At 39.5% G+C, this 24,893-nt stretch overlaps 2 protein-coding genes across 2 annotated transcripts; one reads left to right on the top strand and one right to left on the bottom strand.

The window, feature by feature from the left end:
- On the bottom strand, nucleotides 1-19,356 carry LOC137295022 (kelch domain-containing protein 3-like). Its single transcript, XM_067826280.1, has 11 exons — nucleotides 19,227-19,356; nucleotides 11,247-11,415; nucleotides 8,942-9,115; nucleotides 8,273-8,388; nucleotides 7,685-7,756; nucleotides 6,815-7,028; nucleotides 5,139-5,225; nucleotides 4,756-4,864; nucleotides 4,115-4,203; nucleotides 510-588; nucleotides 1-152 (listed from the first exon to the last, which is right to left on the bottom strand). Exons 2-11 carry the CDS (start codon nucleotides 11,398-11,400, stop codon nucleotides 89-91), a joined length of 1,158 nt encoding a protein of 385 aa, XP_067682381.1. The 5' UTR covers nucleotides 11,401-11,415; nucleotides 19,227-19,356; the 3' UTR covers nucleotides 1-88.
- A 764-nt stretch (nucleotides 19,357-20,120) lies between these two features.
- Nucleotides 20,121-24,020, top strand: LOC137295370 (uncharacterized). The gene is made up of 3 exons (XM_067826693.1): nucleotides 20,121-20,157; nucleotides 22,736-22,895; nucleotides 23,702-24,020. The coding sequence occupies exons 1-3, from the start codon at nucleotides 20,121-20,123 to the stop codon at nucleotides 24,018-24,020; spliced, it is 516 nt and encodes a 171-aa protein (XP_067682794.1).
- The last annotated feature ends 873 nt before the right edge of the window (nucleotides 24,021-24,893 follow it).

A 24,893-nucleotide genomic window follows, 5' to 3' on the forward strand; every position in this document is an offset into this window, starting at 1 on the left:
TCCTTTCCTTTTGATGATGTGATGCTGTCCATTATATCTTGTCTTTGATCTGCTAGTCTTCTGACTTGATGGATCAAGTCATGGATGTTCAACCTGTAGTGTTGCTTGACCGACTGATGTTGTTGTTAGTTGTCATGGCAGCAAGTTCCCATCTGAAACATAAAAATAATTTCATTTCACCCTGAGTCATATATTGAATTAAAACATGAAATAAAACGGACAACGTAAAAGGAACAATTGGTTTGTTTGTTGTATAATGCCACACTCAGTAATATTCCATCAGTATGTAAATAGTGACATATAGACCAGACGATCCTTTGATCAACAGCATGAGCACTCATCTAGAAGTTCAACACTCAGAGGTCCTCTACTATTTTCACTATAGAAAGATCCACCAATCTTCAAATTCTTCATGTCAACATCTTGTTTTGATGAACAAATCATTGTGAGTGTGTTTACATTAACTGGTGACTTTCAAGTAAAAGCTATGAAACAACTTCTCAACCTACCGTATATTCATGGGCAAGAAGGATGTATCTTGCTTATATTCTAACACAGCTAGCTCACAGAGAATTTTCAGGGACGGAGCTGAAATGAAGAACTGGAAATTTTGCAGAAGTCATCCAACATGGACAAACATGGGGTTAGACAAAGGTTGACACATATCATAAGCCATTAAATTTAAGGCATTTTTATGGACTTTTCAAATCTCAAATATTTGTTTCACAACACTATAGAAACACATACAAAACATAATTAGGGACCGTTCACTATTGCCGTCCTCCCAGCCCCCAGCCCCTCTAAAATATATCTAAAAAGTAAGTGATCACCTTTCATGTCACATACAAAATGAATGAATCCACACTCCACACTATCATAATTGTTGAGCATAAATAGAGATTAATACACGAGCGAGTGTGTCATATTGTTTTTACGAAATGAGTGTCAGAAAAAATACAGGAAATATGGATTTTTCTGACACGAGTTTCTTAAAAACAATATGACACACTTGCAAGTGTGTTAGTTTCTTTATTATCCATTTGTATCCAATGTTTTATTTCTAATCAACTAGGTTCACGTAAAACAAAATCAGGTGTTGTCGCTTGACGTAAAGGTCAAGGACGTGTAAGAATACAGTGATACGCCACATAAACTCTCTGTGTAAAGCTACTAAGTAAAGAGCGTGACATATTGACTAGCTACTCTTGCACGAAGGCAAAAAATCTTTATCTTTAATCTTTATCAACTTAAGTAACTGTAAGTATTGTATAACTGGAAACATTGTTAATGGGAAAGTTATTCATGGTCAGAAGAGTCACTGAGAGGAGAGCAAGCAACACGGCAGCGGTTTGTAACGGCTCGGTCTCACTCACTGCCATAGAGGACTGGTCAGTTTTGATGTGGAATGGACCTCCGAAGATAGTGTGAACAACATCACTAGACAAGGCTTTGCTTGTGTTTGTGTACAACATGCATTGGGATGTTAGATTTATTTCGGACAAACTGCCGATGACGGAACGATTGAAGACGTGCAACGCGAGCATGGAAACATCGCAGGCTGATTTCCGGTCGAAGACAACAGATTTCCCACTTCCCCAGTGTTGTGCATCAGCAAGGCGTGAATAATTGTTCACACTCTGTACATTTTTATATCCCAGACACTTGCATGATTTGCGTTGGAGCTACGTTATTGTCTTGCAACTTCTGAATCAAATGTTGCGGGCACTGTGATTAGTTAGCCGTTTGTCGCCAGTGACATGTGCTCCCCTTGTAGTTATCGAGCCGAGTTTATTTTTACCTTTTCCTGAAATCTCATTTCAGTATACACAGTGTGTGAAAAATTGTTTGTTTGCAACATTTCGTATTTGATAGCATTTCATTGGTTTGTTCTCGTAGTAGCGAGACAGAACATTCGTGGTAAATTTGTAGTAAAAAGTTATGAATGAAAAAAGTAGTTCCACATTCCAATGGGGTCATGGAGGTCATGGTCGGATAACTGACCACTGAAATTCGTTTTAGGGTTTATTACACGTGTGCAACATATGCTTTTTATGTACTCGGTTATGTTTCACTGTATGGATAATGAATGTTGAATATATAACCATGCCACCCTCACAATTGTTTAGCACATCTTTTATATAGCCATCCCCACTCCCATGTGTACAATGTTAATGACTCCATCCCCCATTCACACCCACACCCACTCCTACTACTAGCAATAAATTATGTTAGGTCTCTTAGTTGACTTAGCAAAAGAATGGTCAAATGACCATCAAAGGGAAATAACTCTCAAAAGTAAGTAAAACTCTAAAAAGTAAGTAAAATATATTTAAAAAGTAAGTGACAACCCTGCATGTCACATACAAAATGACAAAGTAAGTAAAACTTGAAAAAGTAAGTAAAAAAATGTTGGACTGACCATCAAAGGGAAATAACTCCAGCTACATCAGCGTGATGACGGCCACAGCCATGAGGGATGTACAATTAAGGCCATAAATGCCATAATTAATGAGAGAGACGGTAAGGTACAGGGTGGCAGACAAGACCATGTACAATGCTGCACTGATCAGGATTAAGAATGCAGACAAAATAATTACAATGAAGTCTCGCATGGTTTGGCTACATTCTTTTTGGGCTTTAAAAATATCTGGATGATGGCTGTCCAGAATTAGATGCTATGACAGTATAATGAATAGGCAATATTAGTCAAAACATGCACATCTATGAACAAATACAGACGGGTGTTTGGACCTCTGAACAAACAAGGATAATAACCACGTATATCAGTGACACATGGTCATGCCCTGTGTATCATGGCAAGGGACACAACTCAAGAGTGAGTAAACAGGGTTGTCCGCTGCTTTTAGCAATATGCCAAAAATATAACAGCTTGGGACACCAGGAAGGGGCATCACACTTTGTACTTATGCGAGAAGGAACCTCAGCATTTGGCACCACAAGTCCTGGCAGCCTGTACTAGAGGCAGAAATAATCGGGCCACTTATTCCTCCATCTGTAAGCTGCCTAAGTACAGTGAAACCCAGTGTTCACGAACAGCATCTGACCCTCTGACAAATCCTGCAGATTCACCAGTGGTCAGATAGAAATCACATTCCCGCCAGCCCCAGTGTCTTGACTGAATATTTCACAATGTCTTTGTGTGAAGTTGTTATTTGCGGCAAGTGACACTTGTTTGCTGTTTAGAAATCTTATGTTTGCTATCATATAATGTTAATAATTTCAATCTCAACTATAATAAATGTTATATCTGAAATGTTTGTTTAACTTTATTCTGTGGATCCTGTGAATTTTCAGTGGGTCAGACAGTCATCTGAAACTTACAGGACCCAATGTCCTGTTACTTTGAAAAACCATCATGAACACTGGAAACCTGCCAAAACTAGTACCTGTCTGATCCAGCATACTGTCAAAACTGGCATAAAACACTAGTCCTGCCATTTTATTACAATATTATGATCATTAAAACATTTTCTAATCCGGCACACTGTCAAAACTGGCATAAAATGCTGGTCCCACCATTTCACAACAATATTATGATCATTGTCAAATCTGGCACCTGCATATTCTGTAATCCAGCACTTTCCAGTCCTAACAAGCAATTTTAACTGTAATTAAACTGTTTAAACTGACTTGGGTATGAGCAATCAAATCAATGACTCAATCTAATACACTTCTTGTCCTCTCAAAACTGTTTTGTACAATTTGAAAAAGCACAATGTTCATCGATCCAAATTTGAAGAAAACCATACTAGAGATAAAGAGATTGACGAGTGTAAAATATGGCAGCCATGTTGGAAAACGATCATCACTGTCTAATCCGGCTCCCTGTCTAAACAGGAATTTTTTTTCGGTCCCATGGGGTGCTGTTTTAGACAGGTTTCACCGTACATGAAGCTGTCAAGTCTGTCTAGTCCATATCCCTGTCTAAACCAGAATTTTATTTCGGTCCCTTTGGGTGCTGGTTTAAGAAGGTTTCACTGTACATGAAGCCATCAAGTCTCAAGTGTAAGTGTTACAGGAGTCTCTTTTCAGAGTACAGTATCAGTGAGAATGGTGTCCAGAAGCAACTTGGTGGCCAAAACTGGATACTTACAGAAGTCAAGCACGTAGAGGTCTGAGTGATCGGTCAGGTCAGTCTCTGCCAACGGGATGTGTGTTGAGGTGATCTGAGGATTCTTAGGACTGTGGAAGAAGCAAATACATACTCCTTGTACACAGCATCGGGAAGATCTTGGGTGTATCTTGTTTCCATTACAAGTATCAGCATGGTCAAGGATGACAAACTCTAATGTCACAGGATGAAGTTACTTCTACACCTCATACTTATCACATTGTCTAGGCATATCAAATTGAGTGAGTGAGTGTGAGTGAGTGAGTGAGTGAGTGAGTGAGTGAATGAGTATGATTTTACGCCGCTTTAACAATATTCCAGCAATATCACGACTGGAAACACCAGAAGTGGGCTTCACACATTGTACCCATGAGGGAAATCAAACCTGTGTCTGCAATGTGACAAGCAGATGCATTAACCACTAGGCTACTACAACACTTCTCACATTATTAGAGTTTTGTAATTTAATAACATAAATTAACCTTCAGCTTTCCTTATATGCCTGAGAAGACTTTGAATTTCACTCTGGAAATATATGGAGGACAGAAAGTCAAAACCCAGTCACATGTTCTCTGGCATCAAGCATGTGAGTATGCACGTATACCATGTACACGAACACATACCTGGTTCCTCCAAACAGGTACACACATGACCCGATCCGGCAACAACACTGACGTCGCCTTGGACATGGCCCTTGACCTTTCACCTTCACTTTCGACCACTTCATTTTTCCTGTTCACGAACAAATGACAAATAACATTAAATGACTCATGCTTATCTCATCAGCTTTCCTGACAGGAAATATTTAACAAAAAGATTAAAATCACATGCCGAGGTCAAAATTATTACTTCACAAAATATACAGCTAGGCAAAATGGTAAAGGGTATATTTTATATATACATTTATGTATTTATATATTTGTGAAGTGTAACATAATATGTAGTCCTTACAAACATGATGGTGCTGAAGTTTGATGGTGTTATTAGCAACTGCAAAAAATATTACCTGGTTCGAGTTTGTACATGTCATTGAAGTGATTCTCATGAATACCGTTGTAGCCGCCAAATATATACAAGTAACCTTCATAGTAAACTGCAACAAATAAACAGGTACAAGATAACATATTCAGGACAAAACCTTGATTAAAAAAATGAAGGAAGAGGCACTACAGTCACCATTATCTCAGGGTTTCCATTTCACACTTCGAAACTTGAAACAGGAATATGTAAGTCAGGCATTTTGTGACATGGTCATACAGACTAGTCAGTGTGATAACTGACTCCCAATCTGTAAAGTGTATAAGCATCCCTTGTCGCCTAAAACAGGCATGGGTTGCATGACTGAATGTGCAAGAACCTTTAAAACTAATAATTAGGGGTCCCTGGTAAAACCCTGAAATAATCAAGCCTGTTAATCATGAGCATCAGGATTTAATGGGTCAGATTACACTTCCAGATCTTTATTGTTTTAAAGCTTAGACAATCATAGTTGTTGTGGTCAAATGCTTATGGTATATCTAGATTAAGATCATGTGACTGGGTGGACATCACATGACTGTGAAAGGGGAGATAACTTGGGTACAGAAGGATGCAATGTTATGCGTTTCAGAGTGCGGATTTTCAACCGACAATGAAATCAGAAGAAAACAGAAGTGTATACAGATGGCACAGTTTGCTGTGATGGAACCGTGAGTGCTGTCAGTTTTTACAGAATTTACAGCAATGACAACAGTACATGGGGTTTTCCATGAGGACATGGATTTAGTGAATGTATGTTGCCTCTGAGGCAGGCAGCAATTAGAGATCCCTTACTGTGGCCTGTCTGCGTGAACTCTGGACCTGGCGCTCCTGCGGTTGACAGCAAAAGTAATGATCCATATTTGATATAAGTATCATTGGCACCTTATGAATAAGGCAGTCGTTACCACCCAATCCTCATACACCTCTTGGTACAAACACTGGATGCTAAGGACCTACTCAACCCACATGCCAGATTGCAGCATATGGAACAAGTGTAGCACTGACAGAAGCAATGAACATATTTGAAGTCTTTGGAGAAAATCCCCAAAAGAAGAATTTTGCTATCAACTATTTTGGAGGACAGGGGCACAAGTGTGATCCCAATAAACCTGGAAAACAGTAAGGACAAATCCTTCATTCTAAGCAAGGATCAACTGCCTCTGGGATGCAACTCTCCACAGTGAAGAGGACCATCTTAGACAGCTGAGACCCATTCCCAGAATGATAGAACCCTCAGAAACAACCTACAGAGTGACTTCTGCTAAAAAATAATCAAGGCAAATACTTCATTCAAGGCAAGGATCTGAGGTCAGTCAGTGAGTTTAGTTAGCATTTAGTTAGAGGCGAATTTTGCTGTCAACAAACTATTTTGGAGAGGCGGTGCTGATAAACCTGGAAAACAATATGGACAAATGCTTGATTCTAAGCAAGGATCAGGGGTCTCTAAGGTTACTGTGTAGGTGTCAACACAAAAACTGCCCCACCTTAGATAGTTTGGGCTCATTTCTCCTTTGATAAATCCCAACACTATGAATTTATCTACTGACAGCAGACAGTGTGACTTCTTAAAGATCATAGGATCCTGGATGCGTAACTCTACACTGCCACATCTTAGATAGTTGGAATTCTTCCCCACTGCTACAACACAAAGCATCCACTTACATGCAGAGTGACTTCTCCGACCCTGAGGTATTGTACCCGATACGACAGGCTCGTACCACGTGTTGCTGGAGGTATCAAACGTCTGGACCTTATTGCAATATATCTCATTATTCGTGAAGACATCTCCTCCATCATCACTGCGGCCACCAAACACAAACATGGTGCTGCCAACAGCTGTGGCGGTATGGAAGTCACGCCAGCGGGCTGGGCTACCCTGCAACCAACCATAGCAATCAAACATCTTATCATCCGGTACATGACCTTAACAATGTCACACAAGGTAGCATCCGATACGAGAGACTCAATGTGTGTTTTGCTTTGTGAGGGTGCATTAGTGGTCTCCTTTCCCTATATGGTATTGGGGACACATTCTTCCACAAAAGCAGTACCCAGGAATAGAACAAGCAAAAAGGCTAATTGGAAGCTGATAGCATGAAGACTCCATAACTTCACAACACTTTTCAAAGTTGTGATGCACATTATGTTGTGTCACCCTCAGAAATATTCCTGCTCTTTGACCATTATAACATTTTGTAATTATTTGCTATTCGAGTATGACCAATGAATGATTAACAGGCAATTCAAGATCCATGACACATATTTAACTACATCACAGACAGAGACTGACCACCATTATCTATATGTAGTCTCTCACACGATGCAAGGTTTCATGGAATCTATTTTCTCCTGGCTTTTAATTATTCAGTTGAGAGAGAGTATGGTTCTACACTGCTTTTAGCAATATTCCATCAATATCACAGCGATAGTCACCACAAATGGACTTCACACACTGTACCTAAGTTAACAGACAGAAAATTTCATGTAAACATACACAAAAATGTTTTCAGTTTCAGACCTTGATATACTCACATTGGCTTTTACCGAGATCCAATGCATTGATGTAAAATCGAAGGCATGCACATCATTAGAGAATCTGTCAATCTGAAAGCAAATGTGATATGTCATCAGTTTTAGAAACCTTTTAGCACCACAGTTAACTTTCCACAGATTGTGACAGTTCATATCTATGCTGAATTGTGTCAGTATTTTGATGATAGTATTTTGAACAACTTTTTTCATTATTATGACAAAAGATCTACAAAATACAGATTTGGAAAGATGACTGTAATCAGCGTTTCACTGAGTATTTTATGTTTATCAGTTTTTGACTTAGACTGAAATTCATCAGTCCGCTTTTAAACCAAATGGACTATAATGCCAAGCATGCCACAGTTAAACATGAACAGTCCACTCACACACAGGATACTGACTTTGACGAAACCAGTCCTGGTTTTATTCCCAAGCACCAGGAAGGGGAACAACAAATACCATTTGCTTTATGTCTTTTCCTATGACAAGCAAAGGTATATGTGTTTCTGCTTCAGTGCAGATCTAAACCTGAGTCCATGATCTGCATTTATTTGCATCTGGTACATGAAAAGTGTGAACTCTCTGTACCTCCTCCTCGTATCCTCCAAAGATATACATCTTGTTGTTGATGACACAAGCAGAATGTCCATCCCTCGCACCTGGTATCGGTCCGTTAATCACAGGCTTGTTCCACTTCATCGTTGCTGGAACACATTCAGGAATGGGGTATTATCTAATCATTTATCATCAATACCGATACTATATGCACTGTTGTATTGCATGTCAGTGTTTACTTCACATATGGTTATACCATTGAAACTCTCAAAGATTTAGGTTAGAACTGATGTTCTGCAACCCATTCTTGTCGAAAGAGGCAACTAGCAGGATGTGTTAGTACAGAACAGCTTAGTATCCCAAATGCAAAGTGTGATGCTCATGATGTTGATCACTGGACTGTCTTGACCAGACTCATATATTTACAGATCTCTATCATATAGTTGGAATATTGCTTAATAAGTAGAGAAACAACAAGCAAAACCCCATTTCACAATTCTTTGAGCACAGTTCCAGAAAACACATTCTAAAAATACCTGAATGAGATACTGGTCTAGCTAGAAGACACTTATATACAACAACAAATCAGATGTCACCCTTTAAAAAATCTTGATGCAATGAAGCATTTACTATGGCCTATTTCAGTGTAAGGGAGTGAAACTACTGAAACATAAACCCCTGAATTAGAATTACTGATCTTACCTGTATCAAAACAGTACAAGATGTTACAAGCGCCATCCTTGTCGTTTCGGCCACCCCATATGTAGGCACAGTCGCCAACGGCAACTGCTGTATGGCCATACCGCTGATATGGAACCAGGTCATAGTCAGGGTGGTTTATGGGAATACCTGGTAGAAGGCGCCAGCGCAGCGAAACTGTGGCAACAATCAACAACATCAGTCACACAACGGAATGTCACATTCAGAAATGAACAACAACCCACAGGGGCTTGTATCGCTTGTAACGGCGTTCGATAGACAAATAGGTGTATAGACCTTACCCTAGCACTATATAAAAGGAAAGGACTGTAACGAAGAAACCACACCCTCCTTGATCAAAGTTACATGTCACTGCATAAAATATTTTTAAGGCCCTGTTGGAGATTTTGGTGAAAATGCTTGCTTACTGTCGAGAAACTGACATGTACATGTTGCAATAAGTTTTCCGACCCGCGGAATGCCGCAGCTGAATAAATCCAGCAGAACGCTGGTGCTGTCAATGTGACTGGAATTAATAAATGAATTTAAAAGGTGAGTTTTTGCCGTATTGGGTGATCCATGATTTTGGCGTGAAATTGCAGAGGAAGCTGTTTTCAGTGATTGGTGGCGTACAAACTTTTGAAATAATGATCTGATTGTGACCATTTATAGCTCATTTTGTAGGGAAATTATCTGGCCTTTGATCCGTTGGCCTCGATGGGGCCTTGAAACATTTTACGCGGAGACATGTAACTTTGATCTAGGAGGGGGTGGTTTTTTTGTTAGATCCCTTTCCTTTTATACAGTACTAGGGTAGGGTCTATACACCTATATGTCTTTCGAACGCACCGTTACAAGCGATACAAGCCCCTGTGCAACAACCATGTACTTTGTGGCAGAGTGCAAAAAGATCACCATCCTGCTTGCCCGTGGCTAGTAAACATTCAATCGGGCCAGTAAATTTCCACTGTCACTGGCCCAAATGGCTTGGGAATTTTCATGGGGTCATTTTGTAAAACACATCCTCTGACTTGTTAAGTTATAATACACTTCTAAATCATGCAAGATAACAGCCTGATAAAAATGTTCATCATATTAGCAACTTAATTATGAAAGTCTAAATTCAAATTTTGCACAAGTGAACTATTTTGTGGGCTAGCAACCTTCAGGTATAGATAGCCTGACTGGCAAGCAAAATTTGGAAACTGTTTCACACACTGCTATGTGGTATTCAATTTTGTACACATGTCCTAGGGTATTAGCAAACTTGTACATAAAAATATTTTAAAAAGTTACACTTTAAAATTATGGAAGGATGAGGAAGGGAGAAGGACTGTGGTTGTGTCATTGATTTTGTACATGATATGCAAAGTGGGGGAGTGGGGTGGGGGAGGAAGTGTCACTTACTTTGTACATAAAGTTTAGGACGGGGGTTGTCATTCACATTATACTTAGCCATAGATTATAAACGTCTCTTAGTATATCTTGACACTAAAAAATACAGATCCACCCTGACAGGATTGAGCTTATTTCACCCTTATTACAAAACTCAGGTTAGAAGATCTGCATATGCACTTTATGTTAAAAACAAAATACAGTAAAACCTCATTAACTCCAACTCGCATAACACAAAATATCGGTTAACTTCAAGTAACAGCCTGGTCCCAACTCAGCTCTCCTTTATTTATCATTATTTAACTCTGTTTAACTCCAACATGCATAACTCCAAATATCGGTTAAGTCCAAGTAAAATTGTGGTTCAAGGCCATGAAACTTACCCGATAACTCCAATGAATGTTCACAACATATAGTATTCCATAGTAATCAATCCTCACCTGACTGCCGCTACCTATCAGTGTTACTGTTTGACACTGACTGCATCAATTGAGTCAGCTAAAACAACTAATTATCCAGTGACACTGATTGAGCAGTTTACTTCCAAGCAAACTACATGCTATGACAACATACAGGGACTTTGAAGTAAGTGGCTGTAAAACTTCATATTCAAATGTGCAACAACATATATGGTGAATCCAACAAGACAGTCTGCATATTTAACTGGACACGTTTTAACTCGGATATCTCCAAGTTTTTTATCAGTCTCTTGAACTTCGAGTTAATGAGGTTTTACTTTATTTCCACATCCATTTCAAAGGTTACTGTTGTATTCAATGTGTACAAGACAAACTGGTGAATAATTTAAAATTTGTTATGGTATAGTCATGATGAACTAATAACAGATTTGCTCAAAAAATTATTGAAGACATTTGTCATTTGTAACCATGGTGACATGATGCCAAATGCTTACGCGTATCTAGGATGTACACATCCATCGGCCGGGTCGTGTCATAGTCCTCCCCCGTGCAGTAACCCCCGAAGGAGAAGATGCTGTCACCGATGGCAACAGCAGCGTGATTGACACGCTTTGGCCCCCCCTCCAGGTGTATCGTCCATCTTTGCATTCTACCTTCTTACACCTGAAGAAAATTGAAATGTTGTTATAAATAAAGTTGCAATACAAAAGTGAGTTGACATGAATTCACACAAGAAACATGTGGATAATTTCTCTCGGCCAGGTCAGCAGATGGAAGAGGAGATCCCTACATTGTTTCACCTGGCTGATGGTGGGAAACATTTCGTCAGCATTTCAACCACATCAATATCATGAATTTCTAATAAATCATAAGATATGAATAAATACATTTAAAACCCATTCCAGCTCAAATACTTCGTTTTTGCCATAAATATAATAATATTGAGTGAAAATGTAATGTAGAATGTATATCCTTTATGATTGGCCCTATAAAACCTATTCAAAATGGTGAGTGAGTGTGTATGGTTTCATGCCACTTTTAGCAATATTCCGGCAATATCACAGCAGGGGACACCAGAAATGGGTTGCACCCATGTTAGGCATCGACCTGTGTCTTCGGTGTGATGAGCGAATGCTTTCAACACTGGGCTGCCCACCTGCCCCTCACTTACAATGGACCCTCAGCAGAAACCTGCTGCAGGCACCTGTCCCTACCCATACATTTAACTAACAGAAGTTCTACATTTTTTGTTTCCACTCAGCATCAAGAGCTGTTAGCAGAAATGTAGCATGGGAGGACAGTTAAAAAAATCTGTCTGGCTAACAAACTCAGCTGGAATGGAACTGGCTTGGAGCACTGACTCCGATGACTATACACACAACTGAATGACTGACTGATTATGGTTTTATGTTGCTCGTAGCAATATTCCAGCAATATCACAGCAGGGGACATAAAAAAGGGGCTGTCACACATTGTACCCATGTGGAGAATCGAACCTGGATCTTCATGGTGATGAGCAGACACTGTAAATAACCATTAGGCTAACACAACCCACCCTACAATCGAAATACTGCACCAATTCATGCAAACAAGAGTCATCAGAAGATGACGTGTTTGAAAGGACAAATCATCTCACAGTTACTCATTGTTTTTTTTAGGCTAAATTTGAATTGTTTCCATGGAATTCATGAACATTATAAATGCAATATATCTGTAATCAGCAAAGTCATAATTTCAAGATCTGTCTCATACATCTGCCAAGATCTGTTGAAAGATATGAAATGGTTTTCGAGTTGTGCTCTGGGAATGAAGCCCATCCCTCCATTTTGAGACTAAGTCCGAAACATTTCCATGGAAACCAAGAAAATAATACATCACAAAAACCTTTAAAAACCAAAAGGCACCACTTTGGGGTCTGACACACATATCTAGAAAGTCTTACTGACAGATATTAAGAAGTTTTTGAGTTCTGCTCTGGAAACGAAACACACTTCTCGTTTTTCAGAAAGTCCGAAAGGTTTCCATGGAAACAGAGAAAATAATAAATCACAAGATCCTGTACATAGCAAAAGGCACCACTTTTGGTTCTGATTGATATATCTACCAAGTTCTGCTGAAAAATATTGAATGGGTTTTGAGTTCTGCTCTGGAAATGAAGCCCACCCCACCATAAGACTAACACCAAAATGTTCCATGGAAAAACAAAAATAATATACATGCCACAAATCTGTAAATAGCAAAAGGCACAACCACAGGCTGAGATTACTATATCTGTCAAGTTTGGTCTAAAAATATTGAATGGTTTCTGAGTTATGCTCCGGAAACAAAATGATTACGGACGGTGGACGGACAGACGGATAGATGAGACATCGACTATATCCTCCCCCGCATTACACATCCGGGGGATAAAAACGTTTAAGAAAAATAAAGTGATTTTACGATATTGATGTTCAGAATCATGAATATCTATATTGAATAGCATGTACAGCCATTTTTTGAGCAATGTGTAAAGCCCATTTCTGGTGTCCCCCGCCGTGATATTGCTGGAATATTGCTGAAAAGCAGCGTAAAACTAAACTCACTCATTCACTCACTGTTTTTGTGCAATGCAACAAGGCTATTACCTGGGGTTGCACCAGGTGCAAGTAGTTACATATTGTTAAATCAAGCCCTGAGTGCTATGTTAATATCACATTCTTAATGCCACAAACAAGGCTCTCATAAGTGACTTTGCTTGTCATAAGAGGTGACTAATAGGATCGGATCGTCAGGCTCGCTGACTTGGTTGACATCAGTTCCCAATTGTGCAGATCGATGCTCATGTTGTTGATCACTGGATTGTCTGGTCCAGACCCAATTATTTACAGAGCGCCGCCATATAGCTGGAATATTGCTGAATGCGGCGTAAAACTAAACTCATTCACTTACTCACTCACTCACTCACTGATAAGGCTCTCACTAAATCCTCACTGCCATTTCCTCTGTGATATGTACACAAGTAGACTGAAGACAAGTCTAACAGACTGTAATAATCAGCTGACCATACTTTATTATTGCTCTATCAGCTGAATATATAGTTATATGTTACAATGGTAACAGTGCCACTTAATCAAATAATTGTTGGACCATGGATCACACTATCAGAATGACTGGCAATCTGTATTATGTATAGTAACGTAGAACATGTCTATGAAATACAAATGAAGACCTGAACATACTAATGGGTATCACTGTTAACAAATTGTTCACCAACAACATGGAGCCTGGTAGTATTCATGCAACATCAGTATTATGGGAATCCGGCACCAGCCCCTCACTCACTTTATGTGTACATAAACTCAGGCCAGAATAAACCAAATGCACTACCCCAGACACGTTAATCTGTGATACAGTAAACACAACAGTGATCTAAGTAACATAATGTGAGAAACCCCAAGCATGAGCAGTTCAAAAATAGACAGGACAAAATTGTGTCTAAGGACACAGATGCCACCACTGCTGTAGGAAGCATTCCTCCACATTGAGTGTGCTCTTATGATTAACTTCATCTATGCAAGTCCAAATTACATCTATGCAACTATGAGATGCACACCTCTTGAGTCCCAGTGAAATGCATGATAAAGCTTATTCCATTCTGTTGAGCAGTTTTTGTGGAGAAATGGATAGATTTAATCCCCTATTTCACTATCATCAGAGAGAAATTCCACAAAATTTACTGAAGGTCAAATGTCTCTAAACATACAAAAACTATAATATACAAAAACAAAATATGAGATGCACACCTTATGTAAATTAACTGATTTTTATGCAGTGTTTTTTGTGGAGAAATGGATAGATTTAATCCCCTATTTCACTATCATCAGAGAGAAATTCCACAAAATTTACTGAAGGTCAAATGTCTCTAAACATACAAAAACTATAATATACAAAAACAAAATATGAGATGCACACCTTATGAAAATTAACTGATTTTTATGCAGTGTTTTTTGAGGAGAAGTGGATAAAGTACACCTCCTGTTTTGTGCAGATGGATGGACACGGAGGGCAATCCTATATGCTATGGCTGGGGCATAAGAAAAGTTTCAACAACATTCAAAATGAAGAGAAACCTGTAACAACTACCCTGTATTAATCTTACGTAAATATAACCTTCCTTACACTATTTCAAAACCAATCAACAAAAGATATAAGAAATACATGTACTTAATTCCTACTACACATAAAAAAATACAAACCCTTCAGAACATACTCCAAACAATCCACAGGTAAAGCCACAACCAGTGTGGTGAATTCTGCCCCATAGAATGCTGCACAGAGAAGCTGTTAAGTCAGAAGATCAAGTATACAATCCCTAGTGCCCAGATACACGTCCAACCCAGAGTTAAGAAGCTTAGATGGGTGGACAAACACAGGAAAATCAGCTCCACAGAATCTCTAAAAGCTATAGGTAGATCTAGGAATTATCACTAGGAAGATAAACAACACCTGCATCTGCCCTGTGGTTAATTCTTGCAGTGCAGTAATCTGATGCAGAATCAGAAAAAACTTACTGATAACCTCTGTTAAGTCCTGATTAGGGCAATATTAGATGTACAAATCCTACATGAATAGGAACTCCAATTCACATGCATGAAACAGGTAGGGTTAGAGAGTAAGGTAAGGTAGGGTAGGATAGGGTACTGTGGTTCATCAAACTCTTGAAAACTATTGGAAAGTGAATTTAGTCACACAGTGTTGTGGCAAAACTGAAATACCAGGAATAAACGAGGCTGGACATAACCACAAAATGATAAGAAAGTAAGGAAAATATGATCACCATATTCAAGTTCAACATAACAGTGTTTGACCTTTTGTAAGTGACAACAACTAGTCAGACAAGTAGACAGCTCAGCTGCTCTTCCCTCAATAAGACATAAAATTTTCTAGAATTTCTACCTGAATTGTCACAGTTACCTCTTGTCTATACCGTGTTTCAGTTTCAACATTTGGCCTATTTTTGCAGGCTACCCTGTTCTGTTACCAATTTTGTTATGAACAATCCTGACTATCAGGATTACCAGTAGAATACTAGCAGTACTAATTCACTCATACTCTATTCTTCATTACAAAATCATCAACCCCAAAATGTACCAGAATCTGCTCTTTTCCTGACAAAATATACCCTTGAAGATCTGAGCTAGAATTAGTGTTCAGTGAAGCATGCTTGTCATACATGTGGAATAATGTGCGCAGGTGGCTTGACAGACTTGATTGTCATTTCATCGTATCCTAACTGTGTTCATGCCATTGATCACTGGATTGCCTGCCCCAAACTCAAGTATATATAGCTGCAATATTGCTGTGTGTGGCATTAAACATCGAACAGAAAACATTATCCCACACATAACAGGTTACACTACTGTTCCTTTGTAGCTTAATATCTATGAATAATCAAATATGGTGTCAAAGATCAATTTACACTGTTATTTGTGGCATTTGGCGCGGTGCATTTGGATAATTAATTGAAAGAATTTCCACCTGAGCACTAACCTTAATTGAGCACACCTAAATCCTGTAAAGCCATTTGAAGTCTCCAATATCATAGTCATAAGAGATGCCTATAATTATAGCATGTCAAGATAATGTGATATTAATGTCAGATCAGTCACCGTTAATATTAATATCTGTATCTATAATGAGAGATATCACTGACCTAAGCAATGACAAGGCTTTGTGTCTACATGCTGACATGAAGATTAATGGGTGTGTTAATATATGTAAGTCACTATATCCCACGTTGTGTCTCTCAAGTACATGTGCACTACAATAACGTGTCCTGATTTATGGATAAACCTAAAACCAATGGATACCACATAGAAATAACACATTTTTCTTGATTCTAAGAAATACCTGTCAACATCTATCTTCATTCAGTACTTTAACAACATTGTTCTTACTTACGTCATAGCATTCAAAACATCACAGAGAAGAGTAATAGAAGTAATATAATCTCACTTCAAGTAATTATTTTCGATAAAATCTAAGCTTATAATCAACTGCTTTTATGCCCAGCAAAAAATATGTTTCTGGGCCTAGATTTTCAAAGCTTTCTTAGTCTTAGCGATAAGAGAGTCATAAGTTAATGTTGATGTATGGCACTTACAACTAACTTAGTCATAAGAGAGCTTTGAAATCTTATATTATTGTCTGTTTGCAGTGGAAATGTACCAATGAATTTCACCAGGTAAAAAGAATAAGTGAGTGAGTGAGTTTAGTTTTACGCTGCAATCAGCAATATTCCAGCTATATGGCGGCGGTCTGTAAATAATCGAGTCTGGACCAGACAATCCAATGATCAACAACATGAGCATCAATCTGCGTAATTGGGAACCGATGACATATGTCAACCAAGTCAGCGAGTCTGACCACCTGATCCTGTTAGTCGCCTCTTACGACAAGCACAATCACCTTTTACGGCAAGCATGGGTTGCTGAAGGCCTATTCTACCCCGGGACCTTCATGGGTCGAATAAGTGAAATAAAGAATCTTCATAATTTTACCCCTTGCCAACTGCACATCTTAATATCAGAATTTTATTCAACTTGGGATAAAAGTTGTGTAACAAATGATGATAGTTTCAAATTGTCATCATTGATTTGTACTGCAAAGGGGTACATGAAACACCGAGAACAAGCTGGGTTAGTGTAAGTTAATGCTCATCACGTACCGAACATGCATTTGTTTCACTGTTCCAACAACTGGGCTTACCCTCTTGTAATACTAACTAATAAAAGCAATTTGAAATACTATTTATACTATTTCTATGACTATGGCACAATCCTAAAAGTGGCTTCAAAGCCTGAATACAGGGAAATAAAAACAAATCTCTAATCACAACCTATCCTGGAACTGTATACTTACTCATAATGACATACTATTCATATGAGAACAATTATGATGAGATGAGATGCAGAAACTGACATTCATTAATGTGTGATTGAAACAATTTCACATTACAATGTTTTTCATGAGAATCTAATTTCTCATGACAATTTCAAATTAATGGGAATCAATCTTGGTCTGAGTGTTTCAGCAAACATTGTAGTTACCTTTCTCTCTCATACCCTCAACAATCAATTAGAGTCCTTCAGTTCTTCAATAAGATCCTTGGTAAATTTTGTTTACAGGTCCTTGTCATTTATCTCTGGTGCAGAAAACGTTTAGTCGAACAGAGTGAGTGAGTGAGTGAGTGAGTGAGTGAGTTTTTAGCTTTATGCTGCACTCAGCAATATTCCAGCTATATGGCAGAAGTCTGTAAATAATCGAGTCTGGAACAGACAATCCAGTGGTCAACAACATGAGCATTGATCTGCGCAAATCAGAACCGATGACGTGTCAACCAAGTCAGCGAGCCTGACCACCCAATCCCATTAGTTGCCTCTTACACAAAGCATAGTCGCCTTTTATGGCAAGCATGAGTTGCTGAGGCCTATTCTACCGCGGGACCTTCACGGGTCTTAGTTGAACAGAACATTAAACACAATTTTCACGTATTTATGTTAACATAAACCCATATTCCAAATATTTGAGGTCACTATCAAAATACTATTCCTGTTTCAGTTGCATAATCTAATCATTGGGATTGGCAATGTTCATGCTGTTGATCACTATATTATTTATAGACTGCCACCTGTAGGCAGTATATTTATGAGTGCTGTATTAAACTAACAAACAACAAAACAAAAAATAATAGAATTAACATGCAATATTGTCTCACAATCTCATACAGTAGGTCACATGACAATTATGTGCCACATGCTGGTGAGAAAATTGATTAAAACCTTTACATCTGTTACAAACAGCACCACAAAAGAGACAGGTATACGCACTAAAAATGTTTTGAATTACACCTGTGCAGAGCAGGGTTGTTTTTTCTCTGTATCGTCAACATCACTTTAATCCTAAGGATTTTACCATGATCACCTAATCTCGGTTTGAGGGGTTTTTTTCAAGTACAATTACTGTACTTTGTGAGATGTTTAACGTAATTGTCGTCCATGTGATTAGAAAAGTAGGAACAATTTAATTTAAGCCTTAACCCACAGTGTGAAGATAATACCAGCAGACCTATATAAGCATAAAAAACTGAGATGATTGGAAAAGAAGCATGTATTGCAAGTGTGTATGTGTGTATGTCAAGCCGAAATATTTCGTGTCTTCCTGTTATCGAATTTCTTAGACAAAGTGAAACAATATTTTGTACCAGTTCTACAAGGATGTATATCTACCTCGACACTCCGAACAGCACTGAGTCGTGTAGGTTGTCTAACACCATACCACCAATGTCAAGGCTGCACAGTATATGCTCCAGTTACCTAAATCCTTCAGTCGAGTGTTGCTCAGCTGACTTGACCGTGGCTGATCGCCTGTACTTGGTCCAGTGACAGTACAGTTGTTTCACCTTCGCACAGTACCTCAGAGAAAAGGGCACTTACCGTACACATATTTTCCTTCTTGGATGTTATTTCACTATTCATTCAAGGACACTGGGCATAATTTACAGCTTCAAATATAATTGCCCCTATATTTCTTTCTCCACACTGCAGACATTACCCGACCGTGGTTAATGGGAGATAATTCACTCCATAAAGCAGCTTCATGGGGACCGCTAAGATATTTATTACTATATTCACATACCTCAGAGCCTGCGCAACTTATTTTTCAAAAGACTATGGTTTGTGTTCCACAAACACCATATCCATAGAAAATACAACACACAACAGATTCTAGGGTGCCCTATAAATATACACTGTTAGGTTAAATAAAAAGTAAAGTGAAATGTTTCTCGGGCATAGGAGCGTCACTATTATTTGTGCGCGTAAGAAGTTTTATTGCCATTTTTTTTCAAAAGTACTTTTGACTTCGCCGCGTCCCCATCTCCCATTTGTCCACTATAGGAGTGAATCCCTACGCCCTCGTCACTTTTGAAAAAAATGTTCCCGAGAAACATTTGATTATTTTGATTTGATTTGATTATTCAACCTTATCGTTGCTAGCAATCTCATTAGCCACTCGTCTGACGACGTCTTGATATTTTACATGACGTCATTTGTTGACCTTTTTTGTACGTTTAGATACCATATAAAAACATCGAATATCCTGAAAAGAAATAAAACTGCAACTTCTGACCCCATGACAAATTCGATCATTACCTCCTTGATATAAATTCATAAAATGAGTCAACATTTGGGTATACGAGATTTAACGAGATATATAAGTATTTGTGATCAACGCTCGGGCTCGTGAATTTTCGTGCACAGTGAACACCCAAAGCAAGTGAAGGTGACGCTGGAGGCAGATCTCGTCGCCGGGCCACATCAGCTGATAACATGGCGGATACCGACCTACTTGTGATCCAGACAGGAGGTACTACTTCACATGTTTTCCCCAATGACCTAAAGAAACTTGGCCCTTGCGATAACTGTACCGCGAACAAAAGAAAAATCAATGTTAGTGTGTGCACCATAATGGAGATATAATCGCACCGAGTCCCCTATTTCCACTCATAACACTGACTGTCGGTTTCTCGGTCATATGGGCAATGTTGACGCAAGTCGCCAAAGTCATTGATAGGCTTGACAGAAAAGTAGTAACGAAACAAGCATTTTAGGGTGGATCATGTATGTTACAAGGGTCATCGTAATTAGATTCTGATAACTGAGAAGAAACTGTTTGTTTGACACAAGTCATGACAGATCGAGTACCCATTACGATCCGTTTTAAAATTGATCTACAGTAACACTTTCTTGTCGTAAGGGGCGACTAATGGGATCGGATGGTCAGGTTCAATTCCACAGATCGATGCCCATGCTGTTGATCACTGGATTGTCTGGTTCAGACTCGATTATTTGCCGATCGCCGTCATATAGGTGGGATCCTGTTCATTACGGTGTGAAACAACAAACAAATACGAAAGTAGACGTTCGTAGGTAACGAGTTAGCCATGAATTATAGCCTTACATGGATATCGTGTGCTGACCACAGTTCCGGTGGAGGTAGCCCAGTGGTTAAAGCGTCGGCTCGTCACGTCTGAGACCCGGTTTCGAATTCCAACCTGGTTACAATGTGTGACCTCCATTTCTGGCGTTCCCCGCCGTGATTGTTGTTAGAATATTGCTACAAACGGCTGAATTCCAAACTCAGTCAGTCACAGTTCCGTTTTACTGCTGAAAAGTGTCGAAAAGGCAGTACTACTGACTCCCTTACGACATATAGAACGCTTGCGACGGAAACAGATCTAGTTGTCTGAGGGGCCGCAGTTCCTTTAGCACAGTTGTGCCCCAGGGTTCGAAACCTGGTTACGTGTCCTGGTCTGTCGAGACCATGCCCTACTCATCTAAGACCAGTATTACTCTATTCCTTTACGGCTATGTTAACACGACGATATGCGGTGTAAGTTAACATTGTTCAAACCGGTGTTAAACCCACGCCACTGACTTAAAATAGCTATGTAAATCTTGAGTCAAGCAGGCATTTTATCTATGCGGGTAGACGTTCTGGCTATCGATCGGCAAATAATGAACATGCACATGCTAAAATTTGATTACCATTAATCAAACACCTAGTTATCACCTACCTGGATTGTCTTGTACAAGTTTTCCCGACACGTAATCATTAACAGGTGAGTGAGTTTAGTTTTACACCGCACTCAGCACTATTCCAGCTATATGGTGGCAGTTTGTAATCAAGTGATCAACGACATGATCTATGCATTTGGGATACGATGGTGTGTGTCAACCAAGTCAGCGAGCCTGACCACCTACAGGTTGCGGTGGAGTAGCCAGGTGGTTAAAGCGTTTCCGCGTCACATTGAAGACCTGGGTCGATTCCCCGCACGTGGAAGTCCATTTCTGGTGTCCTCCTCCGTGATATTGCTGGAATATTGCTAAAAGCGGCGTTAAACTGTCACGTACAATAGGATGCGGTTGAAAAGTTTCTCCGGAGATGCGTCCCTTAGAGCGCCAGACAGAGATGATTGTGTGATCCATTCCCAGATTCGCACTGGTTATGCTAACCACGAACTCCTTTCACAAAGCAACCTTTACTAAGGTTACCCTTAACTCCCATTCTTTAACACTGTACTAAGGTTACTTTAGACTTAGGTTCACCTTAGTAAAGGCTGATCTGTGAAAGAAGCCCCAGGCTTAACAAACGTGGCAAACGTCCATGACTGCATAACCACTTGCTTTTCTTTCATGACGTCTTCTTGATGTAACACAAATGCTGCACGAAGGGCGTGAAAAATAGACCCTACTCACCCTCTTAGACAAAGAGCTCTCGCTGATGTTGAAACATCAACAGACCAAACATTTGCCCATGTTTCCCATCGGAGGGCACATAGAAACCTCATTCATTCATTCATTCATTCATTCATTCATTCATTCAATGCCGATTTGAACATTTATACACTGATATAATGGCGTTCATCTACATGAGGGAGTGAGTATGGTTTTATAGGCTGCTTTTAACAATATTCCAGCACCATCACGGGAAGGGACATCAGAAATAGGCTGCACACATTGTGTTCATGTGGGGAAGCGGAGCCGGGCTTTCGGCGTAACGGGCGAACACATAACCACTAGGCCACCCCACTCACGTCCTTGCATATATTATGAAATACTTTCTTTTCAGGGTAGATAAAACTGCACAGTGAAGGGTTGGGAAGCGAAACGACATGAGTGAGACTTATTTTGACATAATAATATCCAACTAATCGTCATGCTTAGATCTACAATGTGGTGAATTTTCACGTTGATACATAAATACTTTGTAATATTACTGAGTGTTGAATATGTATGTTTTATTCAGCAAGGACTTAAACCCCCATGATCCCCTCGAGACCAATGAACAACTTGTGATGTTTTGCTTCTCAACCTGTTTAAAAGCAATATTTATTTTAACCGTATGCATTTCTCAATTAACATGTACGATTGCGTTTTTAAAGGTACAATAGATAAGGATTATCCGAAACGGCAAGGAGGCTATGCATTCGAGATCGGTGACTCGGCAGTGGAGAAGATAATGAGGACTTTCAGGCCAAACTGCTCCTGGAGCTTCAGGACCGTATGCAGGAAGGACAGCCAGGAAATCACACATGAGGACAGGTAAGAAGGGGTGGAGTGAGTGGGTACGGTTTGAATCCACAACAAAATGTCATGTCAGCTATTTGTATGGGGTAGCCCTAAGTAGATGCACGCCAAAGCCATTTATGACGTTCGTGAAACAAACGTGGAAAGGATATTGAATAAACCGTATTGATAACAACGTCTTATATTTAGGGAGTGCGGCATTTCGATGCAGATGACTGAAAATATTACCAACGGTACGAGAATCTGCAGAGCTTGTTATGGATACTGTTTGTTGAATATTGTACGTTCCAACTTCTAACATCCCACTCAAAGAAGCCACGAGGAAAGTTTGGTGTTGATAATCCAAGAATCATTATTTGGGCAAATCTAGCATTCCAACTTGTGATGAAATCATACCTTTGCTGCTGAGGGAGGAACGTAACTCTGCATACTGCGAATATCAACCGTGTCTGCAGCTGATAAAACCAATGTGCAGACTTCTGTGATTCCATGTTTGGTCACACTAGAATGGTTTCAAATGCAGCGCGAACCTATATGGTTATCCAAATCCTTGAGGGTACTGAAAGTATGATCCTTCTTTGAGAGTCGCTATGCTGGAGTCGTGATCCACATTTCAGAGAGTCCATGCGTCAAGTAGGATCCACATTTTAGATTGTCCATGCGTCAAGTAGGATCCACATTTTAGAGTGTCCGTGTGTCAAGTATGATCCATTTTTCAAAGTTACTATGCTGGGCGTATGATCCACATTTCAGACTGTCAATGCGTCAGGTATGATTCACATTTCAGACTGTCCATGCGTCAGGTATGATCCACATTTCAGAATGTCCATGCTAGAGGTGTGCAGAGAGTCTCCAAACACAAGGATCCTGATCTCACACAGAACAGACACGCTCATAGAAACAGCTCAGTTCATAGGTTCTCACCGCCTGGAGAAGATCATTGTCCTTACAGGTGCTTTCTTGCCTTATGCCTTCAAAGGTTCCGACGCCGAGTTCAACGTTGGTTTTGCTGTAGGCTGCCTACAGTGCCTCACCATGCATGGAGTATATGTAACCATGGGGTCACAAGTCTTCAACTGTAACGAAGTGTGTAGGGATGATGTAAGTGGAGAGTTTGTAAAGAAATTTACCAGTTCATGAATATCATTGTTGTGACAATAAAATTGACAAAATAGAAATGATATGAGCATATCTTGTTTAATGTTTCTCATTCTGAGATTCTAGATAAGTTGGATCACAACGGACTGGTAATTTCGTGGGGTTGTCGGTCACGGTTAAAGTCACCGAATCATATGGTCTCGGAAATGGTCATAAACTGTGAACAATGTATGTCCAAAAATATTAATTTCCTTTGCATTTTATCTTTTCGGGGTTGTTTGTACAAAATAAGCTGCCTACACGCTAGTGGAGGATGGCCATCAGAAAATACACTCGCACGCACGCGCGGACGGACACATAGCCAAACGGACCCTTTACTGAATGACTGACCATTATCCACTATTAGGGAGTGAGTGAGTTAAGTCCTACGCCGCACTCAGCCGAATGGCGGCGGTTTGTAAATAACTGATTGTGGATCTAACAGTCCAGTGATCCACACCATGAGAATAGACCTACGCAGTTGCGATACGATATGTGTCAATGAAGTCATCGATCCGGACCACTCGATCCCGTTTGATGCTTGTTACTACAAGCACGTGTTACTGAAGATCAACAGTAACCCAGATCTTCACGGGTTTGTACTGGTAAGTAATGCACTGCACAGATGCAGTTTATGACAACACAACACTACCAACACTAATTTCGTACTCCTTGTCTGACCTAAACCATTCACTCAACATCAACGCAAAGCTCTGATTTCACAATCTTACCCCATTTCAACATTCAGTGCACAATTTCACTACGTGACTGGTGACCTCTTTAAAATATATAATCAATGAATATCGTAGTGATTCCCCTTGGTCTTGTGATCAACCTCAGTTACATGTCGCTTGCTTTGAGGACTCTCATTTTATC

This window comes from Haliotis asinina, chromosome 8 (genome assembly GCF_037392515.1).
Source record: "Haliotis asinina isolate JCU_RB_2024 chromosome 8, JCU_Hal_asi_v2, whole genome shotgun sequence".
Lineage (NCBI taxonomy): Eukaryota > Metazoa > Mollusca > Gastropoda > Lepetellida > Haliotidae > Haliotis > Haliotis asinina.

Coding starts and splice junctions, on each gene's coding strand:
- LOC137295022 (XM_067826280.1), bottom strand. CDS start 11,400: ATGCAAAGATGGACGATACACCTGGAGGGGGGGCCAAAGCGTGTCAAT. Junction 7,757..8,272: donor TTGGAGGATACGAGGAGGAG/GTACAGAGAGTT, acceptor ATTTGCTTTCAG/ATTGACAGATTCTCTAATGA. Junction 589..4,114: donor CCTCTACGTGCTTGACTTCT/GTAAGTATCCAG, acceptor TCTTCATTTCAG/CTCCGTCCCTGAAAATTCTC.
- LOC137295370 (XM_067826693.1), top strand. CDS start 20,121: ATGGCGGATACCGACCTACTTGTGATCCAGACAGGAG. Junction 20,158..22,735: donor ACTTGTGATCCAGACAGGAG/GTACTACTTCAC, acceptor GCGTTTTTAAAG/GTACAATAGATAAGGATTAT. Junction 22,896..23,701: donor GAAATCACACATGAGGACAG/GTAAGAAGGGGT, acceptor TCCACATTTCAG/AATGTCCATGCTAGAGGTGT.